General features: G+C 34.0%; 1 protein-coding gene across 1 annotated transcript in view; it reads left to right on the top strand.

Moving 5' to 3' along the window:
- The window catches only part of cac (calcium voltage-gated channel subunit cacophony), a 167,055-nt gene that overhangs the window by 59,588 nt on the left and 94,840 nt on the right, over positions 1-12,627 (top strand). Inside the window, exons 7-11 of the mRNA XM_088277574.1 lie at positions 1,568-1,788; positions 2,483-2,586; positions 5,548-5,663; positions 6,462-6,521; positions 7,230-7,334. Coding sequence (XP_088133700.1) covers positions 1,568-1,788; positions 2,483-2,586; positions 5,548-5,663; positions 6,462-6,521; positions 7,230-7,334 — 606 coding nt within the window. The remainder of the gene's footprint in view (positions 1-1,567; positions 1,789-2,482; positions 2,587-5,547; positions 5,664-6,461; positions 6,522-7,229; positions 7,335-12,627) is intronic.

Raw genomic sequence — 12,627 nt, 5'->3', positions numbered from 1 at the left:
TCACAAAACATGCCCCATACGCGGCTGACATAAGCGTATGTGTTTTTACTTTGCTCCAAGTTTCGAACTTCAGTTCAATTAGGAGGGATTTTGTCATGGTGTGGAACTTTGGATAAAATAATACGTCAATCCTTGGCCTTATGACTTCTGTTGAAATATCTGACTAATAATTTGTAACATCACAAGGATAAATAAAAGAATAGATCCCTGATTTTTCTTGAGGTCGGTAATTGGTCTGCGCCATAATCATGCCCTATATCTGTCTCACTGTCGACGCTACGCATCGCAAGTGGGTAAGAGTGACACACGATGCGTGCTTTGATTTATTTATGTTACGATCTTATTTGTTTATATTACGATATATTTCAAGAATAATGTGACACAAGTATATTATAGAGTACCAAAAAGGCACAATGAATCCCATTGAATATTATTTTTTAGGAAAATAAATCTTTTCTTAACTAAATATGTGATAAAAGTAATCATTCAAAAAACGGCAAAATACCGCCGCCCACGGGCATCTCTCAGGAACAAAGTTAACGCAGTTAAAAGGTTAACTGCTGAAGTGGGGGCCGCTCAGGCCTTGAGAAAGTAAAATTGTTGAATTATTCCCTTCCCTCCCGTACGACACACTCATACCTTCTAGTACCTCAGCCTTGGTTATGATTTCTAAGTCTCCGCTCCTTGCGATCCTGACTATTGTAAGCCTACAGTCTTGTCTCTGACTCTCAGTCCAGTCAATTAGACTTTAACCTTTAACTGCTGAGGTGGGAGCCACTCAGGCCTTGAGAAAGTAAAATTGTTGAATTATTCCCTTCCCTCCCGTACGACACACTCATACCTTCTAGCATCTTCTAGTACCTTAGCCTTGGTTATGATTTCATAGTCTCCGCTTCTTGCAATCCTGACCATTGTAAGCCTACAGTCTTGTCTCTGAGTCTCAGTCCAGTTAATTAGGCTTTAATCTTTTACCCTCCATCCCTGTGAATGCCTAGTGATCACTTATTTCTTCACATTGTTAGTTATTCATCTTCAATATTTATTATTTTTTTGTTTACATTAAACTTCTCATTATTTTAAGGTACAAGCATTAATTTATATTTATTTCAATAAAATTTACCAATTAAGCATAGCCCGTTGTGAGTAAATGATATACACTACGGTATGAACCTAATTGTTATTATTTTATATTAAAAAAAAAGAAAGAAAAACAAAAAAGTGATTTTTTTAAAGAAAGATATGTAAAATAAAAAGAAATGTTTTTGATAGCCAGACCTTTTTAAAACTTTGTCCAACATGAATGTAGTAGCGGTTATATTGAAAGAAAAGTATTGCCAGAACAAAGACAAATAGTGCTTAATCAGTCATGACTAAGTACTTTTGCATAGTAAAAATTGATGATCATTGTTAAACGCAAAATTTGTAAGTTTAAATAAAACAAAAAGTCGTAGCATTTAAGAAAAATTTACATTTATGTTACATTAGGGTTTAAGTGAGGTATGCCTATTCTGATAGACTTTATTTCATCTTGGATGTTTGTAATACAGAAAATATTGTGGAATTGCAGATAAAATATTCAAAGAGGGTGACGGGCAGACGCCGTGCAATGGTGACGACGAGTCGCTGGCGCCGTCGGGGGCGCACACGTGCAGCGTCAACGTGTCCACGTGTCGCGACTACTGGGAGGGGCCCAACTTCGGGATCACCTCCTTCGATAACATCGGCTACGCCATGCTCACCGTGTTCCAGTGCATCACCATGGAGGGCTGGACCAATATACTGTACTGGGTGAGTCTGCTTGGTGTGGGCCTTGTTGCCTGTTTTTAAGGGGGATTGGCCTCCTGTGATGTTGATTCCCATCTCTTTGGTAGCCTACCATGGGGTTGGTCGTGCAGTGCAACATGGGGGAGTCTGGATGGTTCCATTCTCCTCACATACCATTGTGATCTTCGTCGTCATCTCCACCTAACAACGTCTTGGATCTCGCATATTTCTCTTATCCTGTTGTTCCTTATTCTATCTAGTAGACTCTTGCCAGATATGCTTTGTAGAGTCTTCATTTCTGACACCCTTAGCGTGCGAGTCACCTGCTACTTCAATTAAGCGTGACGTAGCGCCAACATGGCCAACTTAAAATTATGAATTTCCATATTACCTAGTTGTAGTTATTACCCCACAATATGATTATTGTATGAAAACCTAATGAACATTTTTTTTTAAAGAAATAACCTACAAAGCCTGTACTTTTAGAGGTCTCACTTCCAATCTCCAGATTTCCTTCATATCGTTTAATACGGTGCCTGTAAGCCCTAAACACACTCCCAGTTCTTTATAAAGGCTGCCATTTTCTGTTACACACACACACACCCAACTACTTGAAACTCTGATGAGCTGGTTACTCAATGCAAATCAAACTATATATACCTGTCTTACATCATTATACTTATACACCACAGCTAAATATTTAATTATTTATTTTCAGATGAACGACTCAATGGGCAGTATGTTCAACTGGATGTACTTTGTGCCTCTCATAGTGCTGGGTTCCTTTTTTATGCTCAACCTAGTTCTCGGTGTCCTTAGCGGGTAAGTCCACTCACATGGTTACAATTAATTAATTAATTCAACTATATCCGCTCCCTAAGTGGACCATATGGAGTCCACAAACTGTCTCCAGGCTTTTCTGTCGGCCACCAGCTTCCTTTGCATCCTCCCAAGTCAGGTCGCATCCCGAATTTCAAATGAAAACTGCTGACGAATTGTCAGCAGTAGTCGTCCTGGGCGGCCGGAACCTGATGCCTTGTAAAGGAGGCAAGCCTGATTATGGCTCTCGGGAGGCATGCGGAGTACATGGCCAAGCCAACTAAATCGCCTCTTCTTGACAACAGTTATGACCAAGATTTGCTGCATCCTATGCCTTATCTCCTTATACATATAAATATAGAATAAAATAGAGAAATTTTTAGAGAAATATTTGTGTTCCTATTGTATACACAGATATTTTAATTTCGTGCTATTTTTGTTAGCCTAAGTAGCCCATTATTAAAAATAAGGCATGAAGTTGTAGAAGAGTGGGTTCAAATACGAAAAAAAGGTTTACTATCAATATTTGGATTTATTTAATTTTATGTATTATAGTTCAACTATTTCTATTGAAAATTCTAAGCAATAATTTTTTTGGTACTAAGTTATTAAGTCAGTGGTCCTTAACGTAGGTTTGATGAAACCCCAGGGGTTCGGTGAGTCAGTCTCCCGGGTTCTGCGGAGGTCAAAACACACACCCAACTTATTGTACGATATTATGAAAAATGATAGGACGTACGATATATTCATTTCTCCAATAGATATAGTATATTATTTGAAACTATCTACCCTCTGATTGCAAACGGCTACATATGGTATCAAACGTTTTGATCAATATCACTAGTCCGTCTTCGGTCGGTTGGAAGATATTGCTTTTTAGCAATAAGCCCGCCAATGTACTTTTTATTTTCTGTACATGAAGTTTAAATAAAATAAAATAAAATAAATATCAAACTAGAAATAACTTTTTCCAATTAAGGGTTCTGTGAATGCTCATGAAACTGGTGGGGTACGGTACCTCCAACACAGTTTAACAACCACTGAATTAAATATTAATATTGTATTAAGTATCAATTGCCATTTTTATTGCATATTTTATGTTACCATTGTTTTATCCCTCTGTTTTGTTTTCTTTCATTTGTTTTGTTATATTTTGTTATTTTCATTCCTCCGCATTGTACATACAAAAGGGAATTTTCCAATGAGAGAGGTCGCGTTGAAAGAAGGGCCCAGTTTCAAAAGGAGAGAGTGCGACACCAATTCTTTACAGACTTTGGCGCTTATATTAATTGGATCACAAGAGCAGGTACAGCGGAATTCAAATTAACGAGTTCTAACCTAACCTGAAGGAACCTAAACTAACCTTACCTAATATGGTCTAGACTAACCTTACCTAACACGACCCAATTTGACACTAGAAGCTTGGTGGACATTTAACCCGCATAAAGTAACCTGGGCTTCGATTCCGTACGAATTGTTAACTATTTGACTACGTAGTGTAGATTACCTTAACTTCTGAACTATCATTTCTAATGACTTTGGCATTAGCGGTTGTTGATCAGTATTGCCAGGATGTTAGTGATGCCAAAAAGAGTAAATATTTGTTTTTTTACCGAATAAAAGTAATGCTTAAGTTATCTACATTTTTACATTCCTTGATTTTTCATTTTGTATTTTGTATTTAGCCATACATGTGTATTTTATTTGGTGCTATACAGTACAAAGCTCTTTTGAAAGTTTATATAAGTATTAATGTATTTGAGCAAAAAAATATTAAATCACTTACAATAAAAACTTCATACTTAATGACAGGAATTGGTTGAAAATGTTTTATTACACCTTACATTTTATGTTTATGCTTCTGTGTGTTTTTCCCATATTTATAAAAGTTATTTATTGTTTCAATTTTTCTTTTTATAATTTAAATTATGCAAAATTATAAGCATTTCATATAAATCCCATAAACTTTACGATGAAAATTATTTTTCAGGGACTTATAATTTATGCTCTTTTTTTATGACTATTTTTTTAATTACAAATTTATTCAGTCTTATTTACCTTGTTTATTAAATAAACTTTATTGAAAACAATAAAAAAAAATTTAAAAAAATGGTCAATTGACTCTTTTTTTAATTACAAATTTATTCAGACTTATTTACCTTGTTTATTATATAAACTTTATTGTTTTTTTAATAAAAAATGGAAATGTTTGTGTTTGTATTATATTCACAAATATTTCAATTTCATACTATTTCTGTAGATCTCAGCGACCAATTTTGACTTGGAGTCCCAGACACTAATAGGTCCACAACCCGACCTTAATATAGTATAGTCATAAGGCAATGTACTTGAAAATCATAATACCTTTTGAATTCTGATATATCGCTCACTCCTTTCAAGAACGTCATAAATCAAAAATCGGCAATTTTCAGTTGTGCATGTTTTCGGAATGCCCAGAAAATGTACTATATCCCAGCAAAAGAGGTATATTTTTAACTTAATATTTACCCGCTACAGGGCAGAAAATGTTATTTTTGCATTTTGAAGAAAAGGTGTTGTATGATTATTTTTTTAAATATACTAAATATTTTTCAAATGGAAAAAAAACCTTCAGGTTTTACCTAAAAAGATCTATTGCACAGTAAAAAGTTCATGAAGTGGCTTGATATTTATTTTTAATACATTGTGTTATATTTTTAAACTTTAAAAACGTTCTTCTGAAAAATCAAGTTTTTTTATTTATGACGTTCTTGAAAGGAGTAAGTGATATGTAGTATTAAATCAAATGATTTTATTCCATAACTCAATCTTACTCTTGAGGAAACCTTGTCACATTTTGGGGTCAGTAACGTATGCTAGATGTCCCTCAATCTAGTTAGGTGAATATGGTGTTTCCGGCACTGCTTATTCCGTGTCCATACTATGCTAGTCCCTTACTACATGAGCGTCTTCTCCCCTTTGTAGAGAGTTCGCTAAGGAGAGAGAAAAAGTAGAAAATAGACAAGAATTTCTAAAGTTAAGGAGACAGCAGCAACTTGAGAGAGAGTTGAATGGCTACGTCGAGTGGATCTGTAAAGCAGGTAAGTGCTCTCAGTCTTAACTTCAGGTTAGTGCTCTCAATCTTAACATCGGGTGAGTGCTCTTAATCTTAACATCAGGTTAGTGCTCTCAATTTTAACATCGGGTGAGTGCTCTCAATCTTAACATAAGATGAGTTCTCTCAATCTTAACATCGGGTAAGTATTCTCAATCTTATCATCTGGTGAGTGCTCGCAATCTTAACATCAGATGAGTGCTCTCAATCTTAACATCAGGTAAATGCCCTCAATTTAACATTGACTTAAAACGGAAATGGGCGACATTTTACCTTTACTGATCATCTTTTGGCTATATGACAAAAAATCAGGTTTTCAATCTTAACATCAGGAATGTACTCTCAATCTTAATATATGGTACTAGCCCTCAGTCTTAACATTGACTGGAAAGGAAAATGGATCAAATTTTACATTGATCTTCTTTTGGTTATACAATTAATGATCGAATTGTCAATCCGATGCAGTGCCTTATGCACCATCTTGGTCCGGAAAGGGGTCAAAATACACTAGAATATTACATTAAACGTTTGTGACGCTTCCAACCATTATAACTCAGCTCGGATATTGTAGGATGAATGTACTCGTAGATATAAACTAAATTTTATATTTGAAGCACTAATTTTATGATTTCCCATTTTATAACTTAAAAAATAACTTTGTTAAAAAATCTTTTTTGATATTAATTTGAATGTCTTATAGAACGTAATATGCAATATATTTATGATGTTATTAGCAAAATTGTATTGGCTTCCAACTAACCATACTTCTCTTTGTCTTTTGCAGAAGAAGTAATTTTAGCTGAAGAAAGAACAACGGAAGAGGAAAAAATGCACATAATTGAAGGTAATTCTGGTTTATTTATACAATTTTACTTTTTTATTAGACTTTTTTTAAAGAAGTCATTCTTTAATTCGTTTTTTATTCGATCGCCCATGTCTAGTTTTATCTCTTGCATAAGAAATTTTCAGGTAAAGTGGTTGTCTATCATAGATAGAATGGTGAATGTTGCACAACGTATACCGTGATTCTCACTTTCATATTCTCATCTCCACCTTTTAATATATCGCTCACTCCTTTCAACAACGTCATATATCAAAAATTGTCAATTTTTAGTGGTGCATGTTTCCGAAATGCCCAGAAAATGTACTTTATCCCAGCAAAAGTGGCATATTTTTATCTTAATATTTGACCGCTACTGGTCAGAAAGTTGTGTTTTTGCATTTTGAAGAAAATGTATTGTTTAATTATTTTTTTAAATATACTAAATATTTTTCAAATTGAGAAAAAACATTCAGGTTTTACTTGAATTAAAATCTGTTGCACAGTAAAAAGTTCAAAAAGTGGCTTGATATTTATTTTTAATGCATTTTATTATATTCTTAAACTTTAAAAACGATCTCCTGAAAAATAAATTTTTTGATATATGACGTTGTTGAAAGGAGTGAGCGATATGTTAAGTTAAAAATGTACGCGAATTATTTGACACTTTAATGATTGCTTGGTTTTGGATCAATTGCTTAATATATAAATTGTGATGCATCCGAATTCCAGCGAGAAGAAGAGCCGCCGCGAAAAGAAAAAAGCTCAAAAACTTGGGGAAAAGTAAAAGCACCGATACGGAAGAAGAGGAACAAGAAGAAAACTGCGGGGACGATGGTAAGTCGCTTTTGCAGACTTCTGCTATATCAACCGGGCGTTAATTCTATGTTTAATAATGAATTTACTTATAAATATACCTTGTCAGATGCAAGCCATTATTGGAACTGAGATAAACCGAATTACAACCTTCCCCGCCTTTCTTACATGATACATCTATGGTTTTATTTTACATTATGAGAAAATATTGATTGTTTTTTTTAGCATAATTCTTAATTTTACACACAAGATAAGGTTAAATGTTTTATTTCCTTGTAGTTTTATAAAAATTAAAGCATGTACATTGTTTCATATTGACAGCAGAGTAGTTAAAAATGGTGGACTTTTTTTTATGAAATTTATATATCAATTTGGGAATCAAATATATTTAACTTATAGATTTTTAGATGCCATAATCTGTCTGAGGCGAAATCGAATTTGAATACTGCCTTAAATGTCAGTTGATGGGAAAAAAACAACCGCAAAAATTAAGACTAGAGTATATTTTTTAATTTTCTGTCAAAATTAAACAGTTGCGTATGTGCTTTTATTTTCAACAAAATATAAGGAAAAAATACTCTCTACAAAACCTCATACATAGATGTCACTTTTGCAAACATTCTGCATTTATAATTTAATAATCCCTTGCATTTTTATAAAATAGGTGACAACTGTTTGTCAATATATAGCATTGATAAAATACATTTTTGATAGGTTCTCTTGTTTCTTACATTAATTTCTATAACCAAAGGGTTTGTCGGGTTAATTTTCAGAAAAATATATATTAAATCCACCATTGGCCTATGTTGTGTAATGGTTAGAGTGTTAAGCTACTGTGCTAGAAGCCCCAGATTTGATTCCCAGGGGAAAGGGGCAATTAATTTCTTTTTTTTTAAGAATTATTTTTCATTCTTGTTTTTAATATAATTGTGTCATTTATTGATTTGACGTTTAATTTGTAGAACTCCATTTTAATTTATGTATTAATTTTAACTTAGTAGACTCAAAAAATCTGTGTTTGATTTAAAATTAATACGTAAAATAATTGTGTCACTTATTTAAAGAAGTGCAGGGATTTTTTATCAGCAAATAATAATATACATAATTTTTCTAGAACCAGTCCATATTATGTTAACCTTTTTCAAAATTCACAAACAGTAAGATAATTAAATTTACTGTTTTATTACATCAAAACAAAAACAATAGAAAATTAATAGCACTCATTATTGTAAATATGATTAAAAATCAAATTTCTCACTTTAAAAGCGAATATTCGTAAGAAATTATGCAAAATAGAAATCTCTTAGATATATTTCATTTCTCACATTACCAGAGATCGATAGATGCAAGTATTGTGTAAAATATCCGATAATCTTGGTTTTACAGGCTTTTCTTCAAAACTATTATTCACCTTACCAATACTGGAAACTAATTCAATTTCTTCTCTCAATATTTTATTTGTATTTTTGTCATTTTAAAAAATTGATTCGACAGTCATTTTGTTGTAATATCTCTCCATTTTTAATTTATATTTCAATTGGTAGATAGCACTTTTTCGTAAAATTTATTGTGACATGTGTTTTTATGCATCCCGCATCATTTTCAAATGCCGTATGTAAAGCAAAATCTAAATTTTGGGATTGTATCCTTGGGATGTTTAAGAATGAAGAGGGGGTATGAGTTGTTTCTTAATTTTTAAATAGTGGGAATATGGACAGTTGGGAAGAGACTTTAGTCATTGTCATATTGTTGATTATGGATTTATCTTTATTTATATTTTTATGAATTTTTCTTTCAAAATGTTGCATTTTATAATTTTTGCATTAATTTTTTCTAGGATTCTTACATCATTGTTGTTATATGTATGATTTTTATCTGTTAAATAATTATCGTCCGCCTCCGTAGTGTAATGGTCAGCACGCTCGGCTACCGTTCTGGAAGTCCCGGGTTCGATTCCCAGGGGGGTAAAGGTGAATAAATATAAATATAGTTGATTTTTTCACTGCAATATTTATTCAATATTACCCTGGACTGGTACCTGAAGCGGAGGGCTGATCACCTTTCCTTCATGTGTTTACGATCAAGATAACACTGCGTTTATATGATGCTGTGCCCTATGCATCATTGGGATGCGGATAAGGGTTTGAATGAAATGATTATGAAATTCTTAAATTATTATTCAAACTCAATTATTATTTCTCAAACGTAATTCATATTCCCTTATTTTTGTTTTGATTTTTTCGGAAGTCATTCCAATGTATGAACATCGACAGTCACAGTTTAATTTAGAAGTAGTTTCATATATTGTTCATTTGGTGTTACAATGACGTAATTAATTTTTTTTTAAACTGGTTAAATATGTCCAAATGTGCGGAAAGACTATTTACATGGGGAGAAACATGGACAGAATTGATTTTGTGGTGAAATGCTGCAAGATGGCGCGAGTGTCATTGTAGAATTGAGTAAAATGGTGCCACTTCTGTTGCTACAACGTCTGAATGGCATCTCCTGTAATATTTCTAAAAGTGTAATTACACTATTGTTGCGTCAAATAAGCGACATCGCGTTTGAAAATGAGACAAAATGCATCGAAACACATGTCACAATATATTTTAGAAAGATAAATTTTTACCAAGTGAAATTTTAAATGAAAAATATTGTCATATTATTTTTTGACATCTCATCAAAGACGAAGAAGAATATGGAAGTCTGGGCATTTACGGGGCCGACGACCGTCATAGGCTGGTTCAAGTGATCACTTTACACACGTGTAACATTCCAACAGCCCCGTAAATGCCCAAACTTCCATATTCTTCTTCATCTTTGATGAGATGTCAAAAAATAATACGAAAATAACTCCTGTAATTGGAGATAATCCAGATTTTGTGAACAAGTATTTGGACACACTCAAAATGTTGAAGAAAAGTATTGTTTTTAGCCGTCAATATTTAAAACAAGGTTTCCAGTATGGCCAAGGAATAATCTGTCTATTTGTCTATAGTAGCCACACTGTTATCATTTTCCTCTGACTTATTTTTTTCTCTATTTCACAAACCTTTCAGTTCCAAAGAAAAAACAAGGTATGGTTGTTGTTGTTGTCAAGCAGTCTACGCGTTCAGGGTATTTCTCACTACTTTATGTACTTTCTATTTTATTTTACCCCTCTTCTTACATTCATTTATCCCCCCCCCCCCCACCCCCTTAAGTTCACACTCTTACCTGGCAATATTTCGTACCCATTAACTCGGTTTAAATAAGTCAGTCACTAATTTAGCAAGTAATCATTCATATATATCAGTATTTCTCAATGTGGGCGATAACGCCTCCTTGTGGGCGTGTTCTAGAAGACTTTTACAGGGCATAAGAAGCCTAAAACGTCCGTCCGTGTATGTTTAACCCAAACTTAATCATTCATATGTATCAGTATTTCTCAATGTGGGCGATAACACCCCCTTGTGGGCGTTCTAGAAGACTTTTACTGGGCATAAGAAGCCTTAAACGTCCGTCCGTGTATGTTTAACCCAAACTTAATCATTCATATGTATCAGTATTTCTCAATGTGGGCGATAACACCCCCTTGTGGGCGTTCTAGAAGACTTTTACTGGGCATAAGAAGCCTTAAACGTCCGTCCGTGTATGTTTAACCCAAACTTAATCATTCATATATATCAGTATTTCTCAATGTGGGTGATAACGCCCCCTTGTGGGCGTGTTCTAGAAGACTTTTACAGGGCATAAGAAGCCTAAAACGTCCGTTCGTGTATGTTTAACCCAAACTTAATCATTCATATATATCAGTATTTCTCAATGTGGGCGATAACGCCCCCTTGTGGGCGTTCTAGAAGACTTTTACTGGGCATAAGAAGCCTTAAACGTCCGTCCGTATATGTTTAACCCAAACTTAATCATTCATATATATCAGTATTTCTCAAAGTGCCCCCTTTTGGGCGTTCTAGAAGACTTTTACAGGGCATGAGAAGCCCAAAGAGACAGATTGAAGCGCTAAGAAGTAAAATTTATATTTTTATTCCTTTCCTCTTTCGATGGGACATTCTGGCGATCTTATTTTCCCCTTTGACAAACATTTTTGATAGGGGGCGCCAGAATAAAAAAGTTTTGGGAACATGTGATCTATAATATGTAATAGCTGTATCTGGCCAGGTGTTGCCGTGGCTCAGTCTGGTTTAGTGGTAAAGAAAGAAAATATAAAGCACACATTTCTAGTATGTTTCATTACGCATCGCTTGTGAAAATACTAAAAATCTATGAAACAACAATGCAATTGAAAATATTGAAAATGCTTATATTGTAAGCGCAGCTTTCAAGGAGCATGCTGTCCGCCATGAGAATTGTTTAGTATTGCGAAGGGCTGTCATTGCGGTCACAAAAATTTTTCTATCTGTCACAGGTAAAAACATCACAGGTATATAAAAACACCTACAAATTCAAATGCAACATGCTATCCATGATAGGAGATTTAAGATTTTGAACACACAAACATTTACATATAAATGTCCACCTTCATAACGCAGTGGTCAGCACATTGGACGACTCCGTGGATGGAGGTCTCGGGTTCGAATCCCAGGGGAAACAAAATTAATTTTAGCGATTTTTACTCTAATATTTATTTCGAATTTCTGAATCGCAAGACTGATCATCTTTCCTTCATAAATTTCGCCTTGCAAGGGCATGGGTTTGTAGGTAAGTAGGGGAATAACCGCTATATGAGGAGGAAACCGCAAAAGAAATAATAGGAATTGTAGGAGAGGAAGAGAAGAAGAGCTGCAGTGGCTAGGGCACTCGAGGTCACATACCGTTACTCATACACTAATATATACTAGTTTCTAAAGTTTATTTAGATGTAATATACACCTCCATAGTGTAGTGGATTGGGCTGGTACCTGAAGCATAAGACTGATCACCTTGCCTTCATACAATCAATTTAACATCGCATCAATTTGATGCAGTGCCCTATGCACCCTATGAAGAATAATCACTAAGCTAAAAAGTTATTGCTGCTTCTCAAATATGAGAATTTCTCTTGTTGAATAGGGTGTATCTGTAACATTGATTATAAATACTATGAATTTAAATTCACCACATACGACTTTTAGGCTTAGCGGGACAATACTAATGCGGCACTTTTGCCTATGAACGTATTCTGAAGATTAGGTCTAGAAAAATTATCATGTTAAAGTTTACAAAATATTTTGAATATTATTTTTATCTTTGCCTCTGCGTCATAAAAATCAGTACAAAGGCTATCTTCATTACGCATATTTTTGTAAATAATGGGAATATTTAAATCTCGAAA

The sequence above is a fragment of the Brachycentrus maculatus genome, unplaced genomic scaffold (genome assembly GCF_059751285.1).
Source record: "Brachycentrus maculatus isolate JH-2025_06_01 unplaced genomic scaffold, ASM5975128v1 h1tg000046l, whole genome shotgun sequence".
NCBI classification, from domain to species: domain Eukaryota; kingdom Metazoa; phylum Arthropoda; class Insecta; order Trichoptera; family Brachycentridae; genus Brachycentrus; species Brachycentrus maculatus.
Note: the sequence above shows the minus strand (reverse complement) of the source record. Positions and strands in the feature narration are given on the sequence as shown.